The 24,879-nt window shown below is 40.7% G+C and overlaps 1 protein-coding gene across 1 annotated transcript in view; it reads left to right on the forward strand.

The window, feature by feature from the left end:
* PALD1 (phosphatase domain containing paladin 1) overlaps positions 1–24,879 on the forward strand; it is a 79,376-nt gene that overhangs the window by 47,276 nt on the left and 7,221 nt on the right. The window contains exon 18 of the mRNA XM_015821956.1: positions 13,012–13,167. Coding sequence (XP_015677442.1) covers positions 13,012–13,167 — 156 coding nt within the window. The remainder of the gene's footprint in view (positions 1–13,011; positions 13,168–24,879) is intronic.

Here is a 24,879-nt window from a genome sequence, read left to right on the forward strand (position 1 = left end):
GATGTTTGGAAAAGGAAGGGGTTTTTTTTTTGTCCTTCCCTCTTCTGCCACCTGTTCCCTGAATTTCAGAAAATGGGGGGGGGGGGTATAAATGCTGATATTTAGATGCTGCAGGGTGACACCAAAATTGAACATGGCGTGGCATGGCATGGCTTCTCAAAGCGAACACCTTTATATCAGATTCCTATGAATGAAGTTGCTATCAAAAAACCATCAACTCTGAGCTTCTACTAAACCCGATTCTTGGTGTATTGAAATGTTTTGAATTTTTTTAATTATTTCCCCTATCACATCCAAGTAGAAACTTTTGAGTTTGATCTTTCAAATATGCGGAAATCTTGGCCATTTCTGCAAAATACGACACCTTCAGTCTCCATTCATCCATAGTAGGTAGTACATCCTTCTTCCAATTTTGAGCAACCAGTAATCTTGCTGCTGTTATACAATACAACATCAGATTCATTTCTTTAAAATCCAAATTTTCCATAATACCCAATAAAAATAATTGCAGTGTAAATTTTATCTTTTTCTTAAAAATCTGTTGGATGTTCCACCAGATCTTAATCCAAAAAGCCTTCACATCCCTACATGTCCACCAAATATGATAATAAGTTGCATCTAAATTACCACATCTCCAACATTTAGGCTGCAAATTAGGATACATGCAAGACAATTTTTGGGGATCTAAATGCCACTTATAAAACATTTTATAAAAATTTTCCCTTAAATTCTGTGCTTGAGTGAACTTCACATTTCTTACCCAAATTACTTCCCATGTGTCCAGCATAATTGGTTCTTGAATATTTTGAGCCATTTAATCATACAATCTTTAACTAATTCTGTTTCAGAATCCAATTCTATTAAAACACTATAGATTCTCCTGATATGAGCTCTACTTTGATCTTTAATCTGCTTTATCAAGTTCACATCCTCCAAAGTTAAACCAAGCTTTTGATCTATACGCCACCTATCAACCAATTGACAATATGAGAACCAGGAATGGAGAATATTATCTCGTTTCAAATCTTCCAATAATTTAAATTGCCAGTCCTGTCCCCTTGAAGTAAGTAAATCCTTGTAAGCAATCCCCTCCAGTTTGACTCCCCTTGTAATTCCTTGTATTGCATGTCCTGGAATTGCCCAAATTGGAATTTTAGAATTTAATTTATAATAATGCTTCTTCCAAACTTTTCATCAAGATGAGGGGTTAAGCATTTGGTGATAAGGGATTATCTCAAGGACTTGGTGTTGGGGTTGTTTAACCAAGAGAAAATATGAAGGAAAAAGTTGAGGTCCCATTTAGTTCACAGTGAAGGGTATCGGTGGAATCTTCAGATGTTTGCTGTTAATGGTTACACTGGTTTTGTTTCTTTTCTTCTTTTTTTGCAATGACTGATCATCTTATCCCTCTTTTGAAGGCGGTGAAGTTCATTATTTAAAAAGAAGCACTAGTTTTTGAAGAACGGGTGCTGTTACAGAAAAGTAATAGTCCCACAACAATCCTACTCTAGGCTCCAATACAGGTAGTCCTTGACTTATGACTACAAAAGAGGCCACTTGGAGGTTTGTCAGGGTCACCTGAATAGTGCAAATGGGTATGGAGCATTCTTGGAATTTCTTGGAACTGCTGAAAGGTACAACACAGCCCTTTCAGCAGTTCCAAGAAGGTTCCATACCCATTTGCACTATTCAGGTGGCACTGATAAACCTCCAAGTGGCCTCAACGGCTCTCAGAAAGAGTGCTAACGATCAGATGACGGCAAGGAATATAAATCCTTCCATTCTCCACCATTCAGTCAGAACTGAAGAAGCCTCTTGAATGAGAAGTGAAACGTCTTCAAGGAAAAACAAAGAAAGTCCAGTTGCCTCTTGAAAAAGCACCTTTTGGGACATCTGGAGTCTGTCTAGTTTTAGTTGAATTACTGTAACATGCCATATCTTTGCTGAGATCATCACACATTACTATTCCTTTGTTCTTTCTTTCTCTTTTCCCTAACATCCCGAATGGGGTAGAATGGAGCCTCAGTGAATCTTTCCTGAAGGGTTGAATAAGCTCTGACTTACATTGAAACTTTCAGCACTTTTGGAAAGTGAAGCTTGGTAGAAGATTTGTGTTTTAGTAGGGTGCTTTGCACTGGCATTCATTGTCCAGCTGGTGGGTAAAGCACGAAAAAAGGGCACATTCCCTAGCAGTGTTTCTCAACCTTGACAATTTTAAGGCATGTGGACTTCAACTCCCAGAATTCCACAGCCAGCATTGCTGGCTGTGGAATTCTGGGAGTTGAAGTCCACATGCCTTAAAATTGTCAAGGTTGAGAAACACTGCTGAAAGTACTTTGAGAATGATAGATGGGAGGGCCCCATTAGCAGGGAAGAAGGAAGGTTCTCACTTCTAGCCCTTTCGTAGAAAGATATACATATATATAAAACTTTAGTTTGCAGCCAACAAGTTGTCTGCTAAGGAAAATAAATAGCTTTAGCAGACTAAAATAATACTTCAGATGTTACCCCCTAAATATTCCCTATTAAATCCTCTAGTTTTATTCTTTTAGCAAGCTTTTTAAAAAAACAAACAAAGCTATCCTCCTTTGTCTTTGTACTCAGCTACAAATCAGCGCGAAATGGAATTGCCATTCAGCTCACCCTAATGGAAAGTGTCATATAACTCAATGGGGTGATTAATTGGGTGATGAAGACTGACTGAAGTGGGACAGGCTGTCTATCATTCTTCCAGCAGCTTCGCTATTTGTCCATTTTCTCTTGAAATAATCATCAACTTTTCCTTGCAACTTAGTTGGCCCCACATCTTACGGGGTGTGCCTTTGCCTGCAGACGCTGGGGCCAGGATGTTAGTGGAGCATGGTTTGCGTGGTTTTATGTGTGTATTGCCATTAGACAATTTGTAAGGAGTGTCAACTGTGGGTAGTCCTCGACTTACAACAGTTCATTTAGTGACCATTCCAGTATCTGAGGGGCTGCCACAAGGCAGAGGGGGACAGGTTGTTCACCAGAGCACCAAAGAGAAGGACAAGAAACAATGGTTGGCAGCTGATCAAGGAGAGAAGCAACCTAGAATTAAGGAGAAACTTCCTGATAGTGAGGACAACCAACCAATGGAACAGCTTACCCCCAGAAATTGTGGGTGCTCCATCGTTGGAAGTTTTTAAAAAGAGACTGGACAATCATCTGGCTGAGATGGTATAGGACCTTCTGCTTGAGCAGGGAGTTGGACTAGAAGACCTCCAAGGTCCCTTCCAGCTCCTATCCTATCCTATCCTATCCTATCCTATCCTATTCTAATACTCATTGAATAATCTTGGTTAAGACTTAACTAAGATTTCTTCCACCTCTCATTATAGATTGGATGAGGTGGATAAAGAAAAATGCCTTCTTTTTTAACTATACATGTTTGTGTCGACACATGGATAAAAATTATATTCTATTCATGTATTGCCTCAATCCAACACCTTGAAAAAGGTTCAGATACTGTGCTATGGCAATAATTTTCCATGTGACATCTGTTAATATAAAAATTGGACTTTAAAGAGACAGGATAGAAATAGTACTGATGCCTTTGAACTTTGGTATCGGAGTAGATACTATACGACAGATGATAAAGAAAACTAACTAATGAACCATAGGCCCAATCAATGCAGAGTTCTCACTCAAGGCACAAATGATCAGGTTTAAATTAATCATATTTCAGACACACTGTGTGAAGATCAAGCTCTTTTGAGAACTCTGTAATGGTTGGGAAAGGTGAAAAGAGAAAGAAAAAAAAGATGATTAGCAAGATGGATGGACACAGCAGTGAGGGTGCACCTAAAACAGTGTTTCTCAACCTTGACAATTTTAAGGCATGTGGACTTCAACTCCCAGAATTCCACAGCCAGCAATGCTGGCTGTGGAATTCTGGGAGTTGAAGTCCACATGCCTTAAAATTGTCAAGGTTGAGAAACACTGACCTAAAAGATCAGGTTGAGAACAGATCCTCCTGGAGAAGTATTGCCTATGTGGTTGCTAAGAGTCAACACCAACTTCTTGGCATAGAATAATTGTTTTAGTTGACCCAACTCCACAAAGCATAAATCATCCCCTGTGGTCTAGCCACCACATTATAATCAATTATGAGATGGAGAATATACTTAATTCCTTCATTTAACTGCTGGTTTTGGAACACAGATATATAATCTGTGCATTGTACTCATGGACATTGAAGTCAATTTTAAATTGAAACGTATGATTTTGGTAGTGAATGCTGGTCCAGCTCTCAAAGTTGTAATTCTTGAATCAACTAAGGCAGTTTTCGGTCACATGGTATCCATACTTCTCTCCCCACATCTTCCCAGTCTGTTTCTTCCTTAAGATTTTCATGTGTGAGTCCACAGTAAAAACGGACGAAAAACATACTCCATAGTTTTGTCTGCTGCATTGGACAACTGTTCTTCAGTTTATAAGGGGTATTCTAGGACTGTTAGGAATTTGTCTGTAGAATGGGACTGGCAAACATTCTAACATTCAATTCCAAATATATAGCCATTGTCTCATCATCCTTTGCTCATCATCTAACACAGGAGTCCCCAACCCCCGGTCCGTGGACCAGTACTGGGCCACGGCATTCCAGCAACCGGTCCGCACCAACAAGCAAAGCTCCAGGCAGCACACAAAACCACACACTCTCCCGTCCGTGGAAAAACCTTTCTCCACGGAACCAGTCTTTGGTGCCCAAAAGGTTGAGGACCTCTGATCTAACAGCATCACCAATTACATCAAATGTAACTCAACTGTACCCTAAAGGAGCACGAGGAGCAGGAGAATTTTCTGTAGCTATTCTTGCTACTTCTGAAAAGCCAAAGAGATAAAGTCTGAAGTAGCAAGAATAGGATTAGTTCATTGGTGGGAAAATTATATGCTACCATAAGTATTAATGATCAAGTTTTAGGATTTGCAACCATTTAGTAACAAGTATGATTTTTGACCCTTTGTCATGTATACAATGCCCATTAATACATTCTTTTGTAAAAATCACTTTTGCAGCAAGCTTGACTTTGGTGATTTCATATTCATATAGTTTTTTGGCAACATTATATAACAGATTTTCTATCCCCTGTTTCTGAGATGCTTGGTTTTTTTTAATTAGCACCCAGTTCAGTTTACAGTCTTCAGATTCCTTGGCAGTTTCCTGTCCAGGTAACTAACCAGGTATAATCTTGCTTAGCTTCCAAGGCCAGACAAAATCACAAGTTTTTTTCCACATGTTAAGACATCTTTAGAAAATTGCTGTACCACATAATCTTGTAAAATCTTATCCTTAAAGAAGCTTTTAGGTGTCAAGACCTTCAGCTGCATATGGCTTTCCAACTGGTAATGGGAAATTGTCTTCTTAATTACTACATAGTTTTGTAATTAATCCCCATCCCATTTCTCTCTTGTGTAAGATTCAAGAGTAAAAAAAATTATTTGAAAGCAAATAATATAACAAGTGTGATTCATAACATATGGAATCTGAATACAGTATATGCATTTCACTTAATTAAAATCAAACTCAAGTGGCACCATCACTGGGTTATTATAGATGTTACTAAAATTAATATTTTGTTACGTCTGTGTTGTCTAAATCTACCGCCCTTGGAATTCACATGTTAAATGTTATTTCTGTGTGTCAGTCCTTGCTTTCTTGTGAGCTCAGTTTTGTAGTGTTATAATTCCCAGACATTGTGTGGTACTTGAAGCCAATTCCTTAAATATGGATTGATGGATTCCTTGGGTACACACCACATGTGTGCAAATGAATGCATATAAGCATAAAATGCAAGCAATAGTAAGCTTAAAAATAAAACATGTCTGGCTACAGAAAATCCTTCTCTACCATCTTACTGTTTCAAATGCTTAGAAGAATTCAATGTGGAAAATGTCAGTGATCATTTTTAAAATAAGGGACCTTCAAATAGTCAACTATTCTATTTTAACTTGCTGTGTAGATATAGTCAAAGGAGAACCCTCTTATTATAGACCAAAAGTGTCCTACTTGTCCTACTGTGATCAAGAGCTTGCAGATATTCTGCCTGAAAAGAACAGGATGGGGCTAAATACTCATTTATCAGAATAATAGAGTTGAAAGGGACCTTGGAGGTCTTGTAGTCCACTCCCCTCTCAAGCTGAAGATCCTATATCATTCCGGATAAGTGGCTGTCTAATCTCTTCCCAAAAACCTCCAGTTATGATGCATCTACGACTTCTGTAGGCAATCCGTTTGTCAAGCGCCGGTGAAATCAGGAGATTCAGGCTGTTCAAATGAGTATAAAGATTTATTGCAAGCTTAAGCTCTCTACAAGAATCTGACCAACAGTCAAAGGAAATGAGATGAGAGAGGCATTCAAGGTAGGCTGGACTTAGATCTCTTGGGCACGCAGGGACTCATGACTTATGACTCATTTGACTCCTCCTTCCGGCTAGCCTGGTCATCTCCTACACCGTTCCACTGATTCATAGTTAGCATTAAACAGAGTGTAAAATTTCAAAGGAAATGTCCTGGGGTTCTTGAACCACATTTATGTGATTTTTCCTGGAATTCAAGATTGCTCTAGTACAGGGCTGTCAAACTCGCAATGTCACATGACGTGTTGCAATGTATCGTGACTTTTTTTCCATTGCCGGCAATGGGGTGGGCGGGGTTTTGGCATGACGAATCTGGACCGTGGGCCAGCAGTTTGACACCCCTGCTCTAGTAGAATGTGCCTAGATCTCAGAAACAACACCACCAAGGTGCCTCTAAGAATTACAACATTCAAATTGACAGTCTAAAGTAGCAGATGAGCGCAGGTTGATCTTTAGAAGAACAGATGCTCTGTCACTTTCACCTTGTAAATTAAAACAGTATTTGTTCCTAAAAGAACCCTAAGTACTTTTTCCTAAGAGAATGTCCAGAGGAACAAGTACTGTTTTAATTTACAAGGTGAAAGTGACAGAGCATCTGTTCTTCTAAAGATCAACCTGCGCTCATCTGACATCTACTGTCAATTTGAATGTTGTAATTCTTAGAGGCACCCTGCTGGTGGTGTTTCTGAGATCTAGGCACATTCTACTAGAGCAATCTTGAATTCCAGGAAAAATCACATAAATGTGGTATAAGAATAACTGCCTTCCAAACAGCCCATTAATACTTGCCTTGAAATGAATCCAGTAAGTTTTTCCATACATGGCTGCTGAGACATTTTCATAGAGCAGATTTTCATAGGTTATTAAACATTATAACTTCAGAAGTCTTTACCATAATTGGATACTAGGCCAAAAGAGAGGATGGAACTGTTGAAGCATCCAGACAGGATTTTATTTGGATTAAGCACACATATGTGGAAATATGATTTGTTTACATGTACGCAAGGATCTTTTCATGCTGTGACTGTCGGATGGGAGCAGGGCATCCAGTCACAGCATCAACTATTCAGTGGGGTTTAGACACGGAGAGTAAGTTGTTTGCTCTCTTTATGTTGATCTGCTTGACTTTCTGAAAGCAATACGAATGGATGTCTGCTTGCAAGCCTGCTGAAATGTGTGATTTAAAAGCCAGACAGAATTCTGGCAAATAGACATGACAGTGGAAGTAGGAGATGGCAGATGCTTTAAATAGGAAACCGCGTAGTAAGATCAGGTTGCTACAAAATAATGGATTCAGTATCTTCTGATTCTTTCTGATCTTCTGGCAGTTACCCCACAGGTCCATTAAGTTTTCAGCAAGAGAGATCACAGAATACTTCCGCCTTGTCTTGTAAGGCTGCAGCTGGGCACAGATATTTCTGAAAGTTACGGGTATTGCATGGGTGTTGAAATAGAATTAAATGTCTCTGATCTAGCTGGGCTGTTACCTGGTTGGGTAGCTGCTGTTGGGCCCATTTTCCAGCAGAGAAATCTGATTCTAGAATAGGTCATTCCATTACCATTTGAAGACTTCTGAGACTTTTGAGTCATAGTTGACTCCATTTCCTTCTTCCACTTAATATTTATGATCCAAAGAAAGCAGCTGTTTGAAAAATTCTGATCTTAATGTGATTTGAAAGTTGCCTTTCCAAACTGGCTGATTTAATTGTTCCCCAGCCATGCCATGAACTCCGTTTGGACGTAACGGAGTTCAGACGTAACGAAGGAAGCAAATGAAAGATTCCTGTTTTAGTTTGCATTGAAACTATATAATTGTACAGGCGATCCTTGCTTAAACGCTTGCTCTGTAGCGTTCCAACTTAACAACGGCGCTGAACAAGTGGTAGTTACAACGACTCCTCATATTTACATTGGTTGTATCATTTCATTGGTCAAATGTTCATAATTTTTTCCACTAAGCCAACTGGTTACATGACATTGTGCTTTATTACCATCACTGATCAATGGAAATTCCAGTCCCAGTTTTCCTCGTTAAGTGAGGATGACCTGTCCTGTGTCTCTCCACTGATATGATTGAATTACTTCATTGTAGCAGAAGCAACATTCAACAAAATGGAGATTGGTGCTTCCCACAAAGACTTTGACTCTTCTCTGTGCAGGTCAATTTTCATCCTCACACACACTCTAAGCAAACCTGTTGAATAACGTGCTATGAATTCCAATTTGGCAAAAACCCAATGCTGCTTGAAATGAGTGCAGACTTAATTCAGAAAAAGAAAAGTGCACCTCCACAATAAGTTTTTGGTGAAAAGCAACCAAGAAGCAACTTCCCACTTTTTACACATGTTACTGCTTAATGGACCACCATCGCTCTGGCTCTTAGAAAGGAATAGCGGTCTTTTTCTATTTTTGTTTCCAAAAATCTGCCTACTCTTGATGGCTTAGAAGTGGGAGTAAGCCCAACTGAGTTGAGTGAGTTTAGCTCCAAGGTAAGCGGGCACAGCTTTATAGGCTTAGCCTGGCCATTTCTAGACAAGGAACTCATTGTGCTATGGCTTGCCTTATTTGCTGATTTTTAGGAAGGCTCCAGATGGCCTTTTCCCATTTGTGAATCCATTTTGTCTTCCCAATCTTCCTTCCACCCTTTCTCCTACTGCAAGACATCCTTGAAAGAAAGAAAGGTGGAGTGGCTCCATTTAATACCTTTTGTCTGGCAGTGTTGATGCCATCTGTTTGAAGGCCCCCTTTCCCAGATAATTGCATTATTTCCCCAAACTTCCGGCCTCTTTTCTTCTTTGCTTTCGTTCTATTCTATAAAGCTTTAATTGCTAATTTCTACTTATAGCAAAGTGGTTACTTTGAGCTGGAGGCTGGGTGGTGTTTACATTCATCCTGAAACTATGAATACGAACACAGCTACGCCGCTGCTGTTGTCTACCTCAGTGATTGCTGTTGTGTGGTCATGACTCAACTGAGGTCAAAGCAGGGACAGAAGAGAGAATAAGGCTAATTCTTGGTTGCTAAAGTTTTTTCAGGAAGAGCAGTACTATATAAAACAAGGGTTCAGTTTATAGCTCCAAATCTCAACTGCCTATTCCTGGTTCTCCTCTTCCTGCCCCTTCCACATTTATAAAAAAAAGTTGATGTTTGCAACGTTTTTTTTTTCTATTTTGGGGGTCTCGGTGTCTAAATAAAGAAGGTTTTACCATGGAGCACAATTTAATGGGAACTTGGAAGATCAAATTTAAATGTGACCCGGGGTTAGATCCTTTCCTAAAGTTGCTGGTTTTGCCAACAGGAGCTGCCTTATTATTAGTTACTGAGGAAAGAGGAGGTTAAGGAAGGAACGATGCTCAAAGGATGCTAACCCTGGGTGGTTGTGGGACTATAATGCTTCTTTGGAGGTTCTAGCAGGAGAGTGCAGCTATCATATACCCTTCATGGAAGATCAGTATCTGGGATGGTTGTGTCCTCTTTCACTGAAGGAGACACCCCCCAGCTAGCCGTATTAGCTGAATCAGTCCTGGCAATCAACAAAGGGACAGATGTCACAGCCAGATCCCCCTCACATCTGACTGTAATGCTTAGAAGTCTCCTTACTACATTAGCCCAGCCTGAAGGAGAGTCTTCCTTGCCTTCAGGTACGTGCAGTTAATACACACAGTGTGGCTTTTAGGTTTCAGAGATGTGGCACTTGGCCCCTTCCCCCAGAAAATCTGGTCCATTTTCTCCACTTTAGAATTGTGGATTGGATCCTGTCAGTGGGCTTTGGGAGCTGGTCTTCACATTTGAAGGGGTGTGTAGACTGGGGTAGCAGGATCCAGTCTGGGTCGGTCACCGGGTCCAGAGGTTTAGTCTTCTGAGCTTTCGAACTCGTTCTGGAGCCTATCCTCAGGGAATTTCTCTCTCACCAGAATGTGTGCTTTGGGCTATTCCATGCATAGAATTTATGGGTTGTGTAGTTCCGTGTGGCTTTTTAATTGTTGGCCGGCTATTAAGTCTTCGGCTGTTTTTTTCTTTGTGCTACCAAGTCCTCGGCTCCTAATTACTTGAGGTAATTAGTAGCTAGTGGTAAATCAGTATCCCCGTTGACCGACAAGGGGACTGGACTCCAAGGAATGAGTTTCAGCAGGATCCAAAAACTTGGGAGACTAAGCCTCTGGTCCCGTGACCAACCCAGACTGGATCCTGCAACATTATCCTGGGACTTGTATATTTGCCTTCATTCATGAGACTGAGGTAGACTGATGGAGAAGCTTGCAAACTTGTTTCCAGAATGGGGCATTTAATATGGACAGATATTAAAATAGCAAGGTTGAACCAAGTCTGAAAGTAATTGTTTTCAAGAATCACTCTCACCTTGGTTTGCGGGAATGTTGTTTTCCTGGGGCAGAAGGTTTCGGGATTCAAAAGAAATGGACAAACATTCCTGATCTAGGGAACTTTCATACATTCAACTTGGTTCATTTCTCCCTCCCTGCCCCCCCCCAAGAAATTAAACATGTTAGTGCCATTCCACCACAATACCAATGCTTCCCTTGATCCTTTCAGTTGATGGGTGTGAGAATGCCAAAATCAGCATCTGGCTAGAGGTGTGCCCTTGCTTAGCAGAAGATCTTCTGAGCAGCTGTGGTGCTATTAGAAAGCAAAGGGGTGATATCCCTTTGCAGTGGAGTGTAGTTTTGATTTAGTGTTTCAGATACAAAACATTTAAATGTTTGTGCCATTCTTCATGATAGATGTGTTCTTAGCTTTTGTGGAATGTGTCAAGCTTTTGGGCAGTAAACTACATCTGAAAATGCACAATTCTCACAGCGTCTTTTTCACTAAGATTTATTGAGAAAATTCAGTTCTGCAATTTATATACCTATGTATAAAATATAGTGGCTTCTTATGTGGAAGTTTAGATGCAAATTATTTTCATATTTGGTGGACGTGTAGGGATATAAAAGCATTTTGGATTAAGATTTGGTGGAATATTCAAAATACTTTTAAGAAAAAGATAAAGTTTACACCGCAGTTATTTTTATTAGGCATTATGGGAGATTTGGATGTTAAAGAAATGAATTTGATGTTGAATCTTACAACAGCTGCAAGATTATTGGTAGCCCAATTTTGGAAGAAGGACTCTTTGCCCACTATAGAAGAGTGGACGCTTAAAGTGTCAAATTTAGCAGAAATGGCTAAAATTTCTGCTTATTTGAAGGATCAATCACAAGAAAGATACATCTCGGTCTGGAGAAGATGGATAGATTATATTCAGAATAAATATGGGACTAAAAAGTTTCATTTGGGTTATGAGTAAACTCTAGAGTATTGTTATTATTAATAGTTTATTTTAATGGAATTTTTGTTAGTTTTAATTATATGATATTATTATTATTTTTAATATTAGTATTGTATTATCTAATATTTAGGTTATGAATATGTTTATTATTGTGTTTAATTTTAATGTGCTTAAATTTGTGTTAAAGGAGTTAAAGCGCATTATGGACTTGGTTATTTTAATAGTTGGTTAATGCTAGATAGATTTTGATTATTATATTTGTAACCCTGTGTTCAGCTCTGGGAAGTGGGGGAGGGGGAGGGAGGGGTTTTAGGGTGGGTATGGAGGTTTATACTGTAATCTTCATAAAACTTTTAATAAAATATATATATATATATATATATAGTGGCTTCTTTTTGTCTTTCTAACTGCCTTCCTTTGATCTAATGGAGTGTTTTTTTTCACTGATACCAGGGATATTTTGAGTTGCCTGTTCACATACAGTAGTGCTTCTGAAGAGTGGTGGGATTCAAATATGTGAACAACCGGTTCTCTGTGTGGATGCCGCTTCCTGAAGTCCATTCTGGGCCTGGGCAGCAAAAAAGTAGCTACCGGTTCTGCCAAAGTGGTGTGAACCGGCTGAATCCCACCACTGATTCTGGACTATCACTCTACAAATCCATTCCTCTCTATATGGTGTGACATATTTACCATGCTTTTATCTCACTCAACTTTTGGCACAAATTTTAGTTTTATAGATTGTTAAAATTTATAAGAGGTCATGTCATGCCAAATTGAATCTAGGAACAATTCTTCTGAATTTTTGACTTGACACTCCTATAAAGGTCAGGATTATATCTGAAATTTCATGCAAAACGTGTGTTGCATTATTTCTGAACTGTGAATCTTTCAGATACATTACATACGTGTAGTATGGGTGTGTGTGTATATGCATGTATGTATGCATTCATGTATGAAATCTCCGTCAAGTTAAACTTAATCCATTGACATGACCATTTTGGCAACAATGCGGACATGGTCTGCCATTGCTGAATGGTGGGATTTATTTATTTATTTATTTATTCATCCTGGTACTGTCTCATCCAAACTTTAATCAAGTCTAATCAAACTTTGCTTTTGACATTGACCATAGTTGACCAGGTGCTAAAGAACCACTTTGAGAACTCGCTCCATGTATTCTATAGCTTTTGATCAGGAAATAATCCCTACAATTGTATCTGAGCTGTTACAATCATGTTTTGATTTTTTTTTTCATACCCTTTGTTAAAATGCAAGTCAGTCTGCCCATCTGACTTGAAGGATATTTGATTCTCACCATTGAAGCCTTTTAAAATTACTGATTTCAGGGGAAAACTGCAAAGGAGGAAGCAGACATGCAGACCTTACAGCTAAGGAGCCTGCAATTCTTGGAACGTTATATTTATCTCATTCTGTTCAACGCGTATCTTCACTTGGCAAAAAAAGACTCCTGGGAGAAACCTTTCAGCGTCTGGATGCGTGAGGTCAGTAGTCTTAAATACAACTGATAGCACTTGGATAACATTTTATAGATTTTTTTTTTTATTTTGATGAGTAATGCTAATTTTAGTGAATGGGGAGGTCAAGGAAGGCAGGAAATGAATATTCCTGTATATCAGTGTTTCTCAACCTTGACAATTTTAAGGCATGTGGACTTCAACTTCCAGAATTCCACAGCCAGCAATGCTGGCTGTGGAATTCTGGGAGTTGAAGTCCACATGCCTTAAAATTGTCAAGGTTGAGAAACACTGCTGTATATGAAGATGAATTTGCTCTCAACGGGAATCATGATCTATTTCCCTTTCTCACAGTTTAGGCAGTGTAAACTCTGCCCTTAATCACATAGTTTCTGGATGCAGTTTTTCAGATCAAAATTGGTTGAGATGCATATATTGTTTGCACATGTTACAAAGCGTTATACTATTCTCCCTGGATCCTTAGATAAATAACTAATAGGATGCAGTGAGGATCTGGATCTGAAAATCAGTGTATCAAAGATCAAGTAATAGGGAAAGTGGTGTGAACTTGAAACTTAAACATAAATAGCCCCCAAAAAATGAAAGCAAGTGGATTAATTTTCATACCTTGGTGTTACAATAATTAAAGATAGGAAAGTGGGGAAGAAGCACCAGCTGCTGATAGAATAGTTGGTAATATGTACTCTGTTACGAGAAAGAATTTTATCAAGAGAATAAAAAATGCCAGTAATATATTTTATTAATATTTTCATTAAGTTGTATGCATTGGGAAGAAGTGTGTGTTGAAAAATAGAAAGAGACTGGGTCAAGAATGAAGGGAGGTGAATTAATATGACTGGAAAATACAAGTAGGTAACAGGTACAAAACAAGTATATTAAAGTGGTTTAATCCAGGGGTTCCCAACCTATGAGCCACAGCCTATTGGCCACTGAGTGGCTGGCCGGTGGGCTTGTGTGCGCGCATAGCTCCATTCACACGAGCATTGCTGTGAGCATCACAGGCATTCGCGGCCCCACTTATGCGAACGCCATGGGCGTTCATGGCCCCACTCATGTCAGTGCTCATGGCCCCACTCACACGACTAACGGGTATTTGTGTACATGCATGCGCACAAGCATGCATTCACCCCCTCCAAAAAAACCATCCCTTCTTTTCCCCCCTCCCCCTGTCCAGGAGAACTCTGGTTTAATCATATAGAGCAGAGGTCCCCAACCTTTTGGGCACCAGGGACCAGTTACGTGGAGAGAGGTTTTTCCGTGGACCGAAGCAGACGTGGTTTTACGTGCTGCCTACATCCTGTGGATAGGCTTTTCCTTGTTTGTGCGGACCGGTTGCTTGCATGCCATGGCCCAGTACTGGTCCATGGACCGGGGGTTGGGAACCCCTGATATAGAGAGTATAAATGAGGATGGAATTGTGGTATGAAGAGTGAATGTTTCAGGAGGAAAGGAAGGATTGGATAAACTGTGATTGGATGGAATTGATGAGCTGAGAAGTTTAAAAGCCAAAAAGCAATTACAATATGAATCAAAGTATCAATACGACAGAAGCAAGGATGATTTGCAAGGACGGAAAGAGATGGAAAAGATGTGGTGTGCACTGTTGTAAGCTAATTCCTTCTCCCTTTAGTTTCTTTTGCTTATTACTTTGTACTCGTTTTTCATAATGTTTCTTATGACAAAGGAAACAGAGCAGTGGATATGCATATCTGTACTACAATGCAGTTGAATGTCCATAAACAAGCGGAAGGAGAAAGAACCAGCAGCACCTGGGGTTCGTTCTTTGGTTAGAGGAAAGTCATGGGTATGCCATGAATGTTGGGACTGGGAAGACAGTATAGAAAGGCCAGGAAAGCAGTTGACAGAGAGTGGTTAAAGTATGCATTAGGTGGATCAGTGCCTCCAGATTGGCAGGATTTAATGGGGCTGTCCGAGCATGTCTTGGAGCATCTCGAGGGAACTTGACAGCTTCTGGGTTTTAGATTTGCAAGTAGACTTTCCATGCTTGTAGATATGCCTTGCTGGATTTGGCATTTTAGTCCACCCATCAAGTCCTTCCCAAGGACCTGGGATACGCAGAAGTTGTTTAATACATTAAAGGTACATTATTGTGGCAGGATGTACAGTAAATTGTTCCAAGTAAAGCTGACTTTTGCAATTGATTAATCCAGATGATTTTGGATTGCACCCAAAGAGCCTATTACTATTATCTTTGTTCCTTTTGCCATAGTCCAGTGGTGGCAAGCCTATGGCACATGTGCCAGAGGCGGCACTCAGAGCCCTCTCTGTGGGCACGCGCACCATGCCCCGGAGATGGCAACCGTCCCTCTTCAACCAGCCGCCCGCTAACTTGCCGAGGTCCCACATGGCTGAATGCATCCCAGCACGGCTGGTTTCCCTCCCAACCATCCCATCCCTCCTGGCCTCGCATGCTCTCCTTTTCCCGGGCACGAACCACTACATGGCCTCCTCAGCTGTCGGCCGGCTGCCCAACTGAGAGGTAGCTTCTCTGAACTGCTGGCAGCAGGCTGCGCAGCCCCAGAGTGCGCCAGTCGAGGGGCTGGCAGGCTGTGGCTGCTGACGGACACTGTCGGCCCCCATGCGCTCGCTGGCCACTGTGTGCGGGGGCCGATGGTGTCAGGCAGCAGTTGCCCCGGCCCCTGCCTCGCCTTGCCCTGCGACAATGGCACCCCCACCCTGCCTCGCCTTGCCTCACACCGCAGGACGAGCCTGCTGCCCACTGCCCCACCTGCCGGAGACCCCCTGGATATCCCCCAACCCTGCCCGGCCCCCACAGGCATCCCTCCCCACGAGCAACATCGAGGTGACCATGCCCACCTTGGCCACACTCACCCAGTCTACCATGACCACCACAGCCACACCCACCCAGTGGGCCATGCCCACCCGGCACCTGGCAATAAATAAGTGGGTTTTGGGTTGCAGTTTGGGCACTCGGTCTCTAAAAAGTTCGCCATCACTACCATAGTCATTCTACTTCTATTTACAGTTCTTTTTATTTTGTGATTTTTGTCCAGTTCTTTCTCTTTTCTTCTGTCTCCAGGTATTGCAATGTCCGCTATCCAAACTTTTTTTATCTTTCTTATTGACAGTTGTTAAGTCTGGTGTGTCATGCGGCAGACACTTGCTTTTTGAATTCTAACATCCCAGAACCCTTTAGCTTCTTCATTTTTTATGACTTCGTCTCTTTTGTGGTCCCATCAATTCTTGCTTGCAGACAAGTAGTATTTCTTGCAGATATTCCAATGCACCTTTGTTATTGCTGCTGTTGCCATGCCTTTGTTTATAACCAGTTTATGCAGTCTTCTTGCAAGAGCTGGCTAGGTGGTTTACCATTTCTTCAGCTTCTTTGCAACACTTGTTGTCTTCTCAATTCTGATTTTATATGCATTTGTTTTTAAGGCTTGGTCTTGCACAGCCAGAATTAGCCTCTCTGTCTTTTTCTTCAACTTTCCTGCTCTTAGCCATTGCCAGGTTTTGTTGTTTCTTTATTTGCTCTTGTGCAGGGGTCCTCAAACTTGGCCACTTTAAGACTTGTGGACTTCAAGTCCCAGAATTCCCCAGCCAGCATTTCTTGCTGGGGAATTCTGGGAGTTGAAGTCCACAAATCTTACAGTGGCCAAGTTTGAGGACTCATGCTCTTGGGCTTTAACTGACATTTAAAACGGGGTCTTGGTGCTGGAGTATAATATTTTATATGCTCTATGATCCTGCCATACAGCAATATAGTTTTTCATCAATGAGATAGCTGAATAATTACTGTTGACCATTGGATTATATTAAAAATGGCCTGCTATAAAGACTTTTACAAGGAGGACCAACCTTTCCTTTTTTTAAATGTACATATATGTACAGTGTGGAACAGTAAGGTGACAAAGCTTTACAGGAACAGCTTTTTATAGTTTTGAGTTTTTTGTTTCCAAATGTACATGCCTGCTCTCTTAATCCGAATCGTTGCTCATAGCTGGTTGTAGCTTTCAAAGAGATTCTTCACAGGCCTAAAGAAAGATCCTGGTTTCCATCCCCCGTCACTTTGAATATTATTGTTATGGCAGAATGCATTATCCTTGCATTCCTTGTAGATTCATTCCCATGAACAACAGCTGTTCTTGTAAACTGTTGATGATGTTCATTATGTCTCAGAATATCTTTATTGAGTAAGCCTCTGTGGCAAAGAGCAACGGCTAAGCCAAGTGGCTTCAGAGGACCAGGAACTGTCCGGAGCTTCTGACCACAAGCCAGAAATTTTAGCAGCTGTGGATGGGCAAGGGAATAACTATTTTTTGAAGCATGGCCATTTTAATGAGAGTGATGGGGGACAATTGGTGGGTTACAGTTTCCTTATTCCTGACTGTTGGATGTCTGCAGACCTTGCTCTCTTTGGGGAAATGGCTAAACTTTTTTGCCTGATATACCAGCCGAAAGGATTCAGCTATGTTCTTGCAATAATGATGTCCCAGGGTTCAGCTGCAATCCCTAATTCTAAAGAAAGCATACAGTATAACAGGGGTGTCAAACTGCCGGCCCGTGGGCCGGATGCATCATAGCGAGACCACGCCCACCCCATTGCCGGCAATGGGAAAAAAAGTCACGATACGTCACGACACGTCACGTGACGTTGCGAGTATAAGCAAGACATCTGATCTTACATTTCAATGCACATTTTAATTTTTTGATCTAGGAAACCTCCGTCTAAACATTTTAGTCTCATGTGCATCAGATCCAGTATGGAAGTAAGGAATATGCTTTGTTTTTCTTTGTGATAACTACAAATGAGCTGTTAATAACCGATTAAGCAGCACCTTACTATAGTGTGTGCTTTAACCCCTTAGTTTTCTATGCTCTGTATCATCTTGCCAATTGGAAAAGAGCACTTTGAATGGTTCACTGTTCCACTTGGCCAAACTCCATAGAAAAATGATTTAACAAGTGTGCTAACGTTAATGTAAATCCCAGCATGGAAATTTTGGGAGGTGTATTCCTGACACACCTAGACAGCACCAGGCTAAAGAATGCCAAGTTGTTACTTGATAAATGGTGATGAAATATATCCCTTCATTTAGAGTGATACTTCTTGGGACAAAGTTCAGTCCTGTCCGTCACAGGACAAGAAACAACATGTGTACAACAGTTTTGGGGGGGAACTAGTACAGACCACAGATAAGTGTTGTTTGACTCCTTTTATTGCACCAAACCTCCAAAAAGAAAGAAAACTAAAGCTATCTCTTATTTCCAGGATTTTTCTATAACGCCTATAGACTTTTACCCAGGGGTCTTTAAACTTGGCCCTTTTATGACTTGTGGACTTCAACTCCCAGAATTCTGGGAGCTAACGTCCACAAGTCATAAAAGGACCAAGTTTGAAGACCCCTGCTCTTACTTATCTATCTTCTGTTTCCTTGTTTGTGTGTATATATTTCTTAAGTTTTATATCTATGCATTTCTGTGTATCTTATTTTCCTAGATTTTTATGGCTTTCTGTGTTCTTAAGTCATGCCTCATTCCCATGGATTCCTATGAATTTTGATTTCTTTTCATCCTTTCTTATGTTTAATCTTCTATAGAAAGGTTAGACTTGGCTACCCCTCTCTTTGGCTGATCTCCCAGGTGTGGAAGGCAAAGAAACTGGTTGTTTGTCTGTTGTTTCAACCTCAGACCTTTAGCTACCCCAGGTTTGGCTGTCTTGATTCTGAGCTAGTGTTTTGTAGTGGTGGAGAACATTTTTTGCATGCCAACGTTTTTAGGTTTCATCCGGTACTTCTCCAGAAAACAGCCGAATCTGTAGAGAGTCATTTTCCATCAACGTAGATAGTACAGAGCTAGGTGGTTTAATTGTGAGATTCCATAGAAAGCAGCCTTCTATGTCAGTGGTGGTGAACCTATGGCACGGGTGCCAGAGGCGGCACTCAGAGCCCTCTCTGTGGGCACGCGCGCCGTCGCCCCAGTCCTAGGCCTTCAGCTGGGTTTTATAAAATCTTTTCGCTTTAGGCCTCCGCCGCCATGTGCAAAAAAAAAAAAAAGGTTCAATCAATCGGTCAATTTCAACTTCTCACGGGAAAAAAAAAAGATCTTGCAAAGTTGGAATTGATTGATTGAACTTTTTAGTCCCACCCAGTCTGCTGTTACCACCGTAGCCACGCCCACCCAATGGGCCACACCCACTCAGCACTCGATGATGCATAAGTGGGTTTTGGGTTGCAGTTTGGGCACTCCGTCTCTAAAAGGTTCGCCATCACTGTTCTATGTCCTTAACTTTTCCTAATCAAGGTAACAGATTTGTTCAAGACTATCAGGATAGCTGCCCAACAAGAGAAGCCCGTCTACCCACAAGTGAAAAGGACATGGGACACTATAAAGGTTAAATGAAAGGAAACTTGGAAAGTTATATACTGTGAAATATAGCAGATGCATCCAAGCTCTTACCAACATTGTGATAGGAGTTCCAAAGAATTGTTGCCTCCGAATGAATCATTTAGACAGAAAGCTGAGGGGCCTCATGACATTTATTTTAGTTATGTTTTAAAGCTACTGTTTACTTGCTTGAATAGAAACACTTTGTGCTGGAAGGAAGCCATTTATATCTAGTCTTTTATACCTCTATCTCTATCCTGTTCTTCCCACCAGACATTTCCATTTAGGGCGTCTTCTGATTACATTCTCAATTTATCCTCCATTGGCTCTATGCTTCGGTGTCTATGCCTCCCACACAACGGCCCTTCCCTGTTTTCTCTAGAATCCCCCAAAATTGCTTTCATATGCTTTCCCTCCTGTCAATCTTTTTAAGGCATCCCTGGCTGTCACATCCAAAATCTAATTTTGTCCTGGAAAGAAAGAATTGTGGTTTGTCCACAAATGAACTCGTTGGTGTTTCAGTGTCTCCTTTCCTATTGTTTCACCGTATGGCTTAGAAAATGCAAAATACCTTACACAAACTTGCTAGCTCTTGTTTGAAAGCTAATTTCTGTTGCTATTGCTATTCTACGCTTTTCTTTTCCTTTTGCATCCACAAAAAAGTACAAACAGAAAAGATAATAAAAATAACCTGGATGACTAAATAACATGCATTGCATTATGTCAGAAGAGCCACATCCTCAGCACAGTGTAAATACGTTTCTTGAATCTACAACTCTGTCTTTTCAACGTTGAACAATAATATTTGCTTAACAAATCTGTATAACAGTAAGTACCAACATTTTAGTAAAATTAAACCATAATGATTTTTGTAAAACTACTTTAGCAATCAGATGTCAAACCAAAACAGAGTATTAGTAAAATAAGCCAAAACCGCATTCAAGTATCTTCTCATCCATTTTGCGTTTGTAACACAATAAAATTGACCAGCCCTTTAAAAACATCTGGTGGCTCCATTAATCATGAAAACCTTTTTTCTTGAATTAATTTCTTTTAAAGAAAATAAAAAAGACACTTAATATTAAGATGATTTTCAGTTTTACTACTATAGTAAAATCTAACCAGGTAACAGATTTCTTGCAAATTACTAATATCTACCTTAGTGATAGCTTTTAATTGTTTATTTAAAAATAGCATAGCTGCAGAGTTTATCTAAGGCACATCCCCCATACTAATAGTAATTCAGCCATTCCAAAGTGTGAAATCCAGAAGTATTTTACTCGTATAGCCATTTTGTACCAGTCTCTGGAATTATTTAGAAGAAATCACAAAATAACTTCCTAATTGTGCCTGGAATCATTTTTTCACTTTTTTTCACCAAATAGTTTCTATTAATCTATTTTCCAATATGCTGCATAAAATAAAAATATTTTGTATAGACAAAAACAAGGGAAAAATTATACAATACGTACACATATAACCCTCCTGTAATTACAATTATACCCCAACTCTTTAAAAAGAAAAAGTAGGTAGCTTTTCAGTATTAACTAAGTCCACCCCAAGAATTTTTTTCTGAAGAGAGATAATTTTCTAATTGGTACAATATATCATTTTCTCTCTCTCTCTTTATCTTGGGTATAATTTTTTATTAAAACTTTTAAACAAGAAGATAAATACTAACTGAAACTAATATAAAACAAAGAAGAAAAATAAAAAGAAAGCAAAGAGAGAGCAAAAAGTGCCAGAAAAGAAAAAAAGCTGAAGAAAAATAGAAAAGAAAAAAAAGATATAGAGTGGCTTCCGATATTCTTCACAGCATTGTAAGTACAAATATATTTAGCCTCTCTCTCTAAAATTATATCATATTATATTTCTTTCTATAACCTATGACAGTGATGGCGAACCTTTTAGAGACTGAGTGCCCAAATTGCAACCCAAAACTTCATTTATGCATCGTCGAGTGCCGGGTGGGTGTGGCCCATTGGGTGGGCGTAGCCAATTGGGTGGGCGTGGCTGCGGTGGTAACGGCAGACTGGGTGGGACTAAAAAGTTCAATCAATTTCAACTTTGCAAGATCTTTTTTTTTCCCGCGAGAAGTTGAACTTTTTTTTTTTTTTTTGCACATGGCGGCGGAGGCCTAAAGCGAAAAGGTTTTATAAAACCCAGCTGAAGGCCTAGGACTGGGGCGACGGTGCGCGTGCCCACAGAGAGGGCTCTGAGTGCGGCCTCTGCCACCCGTGCCATAGGTTCGCCACCACTGACCTATGAAATCTAATTACCAAAACCATAAATTATTTTTTAAAAAATCATACAAAAAGCAATCCACACCTGTGTATCTGATGGTGGGGAAGGGGAGCTGACATGTGAAGAAAACCAGAGCTGTTTGTACTGGTTATGCCAGGCATCTTCAAGGCCGCTTGCCCTGGGTGTGAAATTCCAGCAGCCTAAACAACCTGGAGTTTTCCACAACATCGTGATGATCCCGGATTGGGTGGCAACAGAGTAGACATTGGGGGGGGGAGGGATGAGGAACGGTGGGCTTGGCTCTTTCTATTAGTGAGCGGGAACTTCAGTTTCCATCTCACTTTCCTGCAACCAACAACTTTCATAAAAGTTCTTTCCACTTCAATCAATTGGAGTCGAGAGTCTGCTTTCCTAAATGATTCCTTTGGGACAGGTCTGACTATGTGATTTACCAGATTTATTTTTGGGATAATAGTAATAATAATAAAGTTGGAAGGGACCTTGGAGGTCATCTAGTCCAACCCCCTGCTCAGGCAGGAAACCCTATACCATTTCAGACAAATGGCTGTCCAGTCTCTTCTTAAAAACTTCCAGTGTTGGAGCATTCGCCACTTCTGGAGGCAGGTTGTTCCACTGGTTAATTGTTTTAACTGTCGGGAAGTTTCTCCTTAGTTCTAGGTTGCTTCTCTCCTTGATTAGTTTCCATCCGTTGCTTCTTGTCCTGCCTTCAGGCGCTTTGGAGGATAGTTTTTACACCCATGTATAATTTAATCCAGGGCTAAAAACCTTATTTCTGTGGTGAATCGCTGCAAACCGAGTCCTCCTCGTTTCATTTCATGCTGCAAATTATCTTCGTCACTTTTCCTACATTGAGGTCAATATAGTCCCATCAGAGTGTGGGAAGAAAAGAACTTTAATGAAATCAGGCTTTCCCTCTTTCCAGCAAGAAATGATTCATATGGGTATCTCCTAAAGGACGTAATGCAATCCACATCCTAGAAAGTTCCAATATTTGAGGGGCTGCCACAAAGAAGAGGGGTATCAACCTATGCTCCAAAGCACCTGAAGGCAGGACAGGAAATAACAAGATGGAAACTTACCAGGGAGAGGACCAGCCTAGAACTAAGGAGAAATATCCTGACAGTGAGAACAATTAACCAGTGGAACGGCTTGCCTTCAGTAGCTACGGGCGCTCCATCACTGGAGATTTTTAAAAGACATTGAAGAGAGTTTTGTGTGAAATAGTATAGGGTCTCCTGCTTGAGCAGAGGGTTGGACTAGAAGACCTCCAAAGTCCCTTCCAACTCTGTCTATCTGGGTCATAGTTATCCCAAAGGTGCTTTTTCATGAGGCAATTGGACTTTCTTGCCTCTTCTTTGAAGATGTTTTGCTTCTCATACAAGAAGCTACACACACACACACATACTCCACAAACTTAACTGTATGTTTCTGGACATACATGTGGGTTATGTGATTCATGAAGATATTTTTTAGAAACTAATTGTATGTATTTTTCCTATTTATTTAGATTATTATTGGAGGTAGATTTTTCTATTTTGAAGGAGGAGCATCACAAAATGTGACTATTTTAAAGACAGTTACCTTTTTTCTCTCTGTTGTTATCCTTTTGCTGAAGGCACACTCTCCTAGTCTGAGAGTTGAGTTGATCATACTCTAGTCCAGTGGTTCTCAACACCCCCCCCCTCAAATGGGTCGGGACCCCATTTGGGGTCGATCGACCATTTCATGGGGATCGCCAAGCAAGGCTGTTTGCCATTTTTTTTGTCCGCCATTTTTTTCCCCCTTTTCCGGCGGGTGCCTTACCTCCCTTGGGCTGGGCCAGCTGGTGGTCGGCCTGCTCCGTCTCTGCCGCTTGCCAGCTATGCCTCGGCCAGCGCAGGGGGCGGAACCATGCATGCGCGGCGCTCCCGAGCAGGGAAAGTCCTTGACTTACGGCCGGTTGGGGAGTCCTCAACTTACGACCGGTTTAGTCCTCGACTTACGACCGGTTTAGTCCTCGACTTACAACCGGTTTAGTCCTCGACTTATGACCGGTTGGGGTCACGGCATTAAAAAGGTTGAGAACCACTGCTCTAGTCTATAGCTTTTGAATAAATAGAACAGGAAGTGATTCAACTCTTCAAAGCTAAATTACCGTAGATTACAGTCTCTAGAGCAGGCATGCAGTGTGTTCCTTGGGCAATAAAAGCATCACTTTTTTCCCCAGACCCCTATAGATGGAGGTGTGGGGAGGGAGGATTCATCCACATCCCAGAATAAGTCCTGACCCTATTTTTGGAATACAGTCCTTGGCACACAAGGAAAACATAGTATGGCCCAAGAAAGCTTTACACTCTGCTGTCTGGGGTGAAGGAAATGAGTGAGATCAGCTGCAAAGCATTGCTGGTTTTGACAGTGAGGCTTAGGAGTCGCCCCCCACCCCTGCCCCCCCAGAATCTTTAATAAGCATCTAAAGTATCTTTCTTTGCTGCCTTATTCTGCACAAAAGATGTCTTTTGATGTCTTTGTTTCATTGCATCATTGGCTTTCTTCTCTCTTCTAACCATGAGCACTCAAATCTTTTCGAGCTGTTGTCAACCCCATCCTTTAGCTTAGAAAGCTGTGTGGAAGCAACAGGGGTGGTCCTTGCCTCCTACTTTTTCTCTCTTTGCCCCTAATTTGCAACTTTTTTGTGTGTGTGCACGGAATTGCGGAAGCAACGATTAGCTGGGAGAAACATGTGTTTACAAAATTAAATTCTAGTCTAATCCACCAGAGAAGTAGAGAACAGGATAATGTTTTATGTTACAAGCATAGTTACCCTACGTGGGACAACAGTGCCCCAGTATTTCATGAAGAAAATGCATATAATGTGAAGGTTATCACTGCATTTGTACGTATTCATGTACATGGACTGGAAGTTCTGTTCAGAAGGTACAGAAGGTCTGAAGATAGATTGTTAGGGCTTTGTTAAATATTTTTAGGAAATGGTTTGTTAATAGAAGTCATGTTAAATAGTTGACTCTTCCCTGTAGAACCGAAATTAAATACTTGTAATATTTTTCCCCAATGAAGAACTGAAAGCAACATCTGTGGTTTATCCAC

The sequence above is a fragment of the Protobothrops mucrosquamatus genome, unplaced genomic scaffold (assembly GCF_001527695.2).
Source record: "Protobothrops mucrosquamatus isolate PMUCROS unplaced genomic scaffold, P.Mucros_1.0 scaffold1435, whole genome shotgun sequence".
NCBI lineage: Eukaryota > Metazoa > Chordata > Lepidosauria > Squamata > Viperidae > Protobothrops > Protobothrops mucrosquamatus.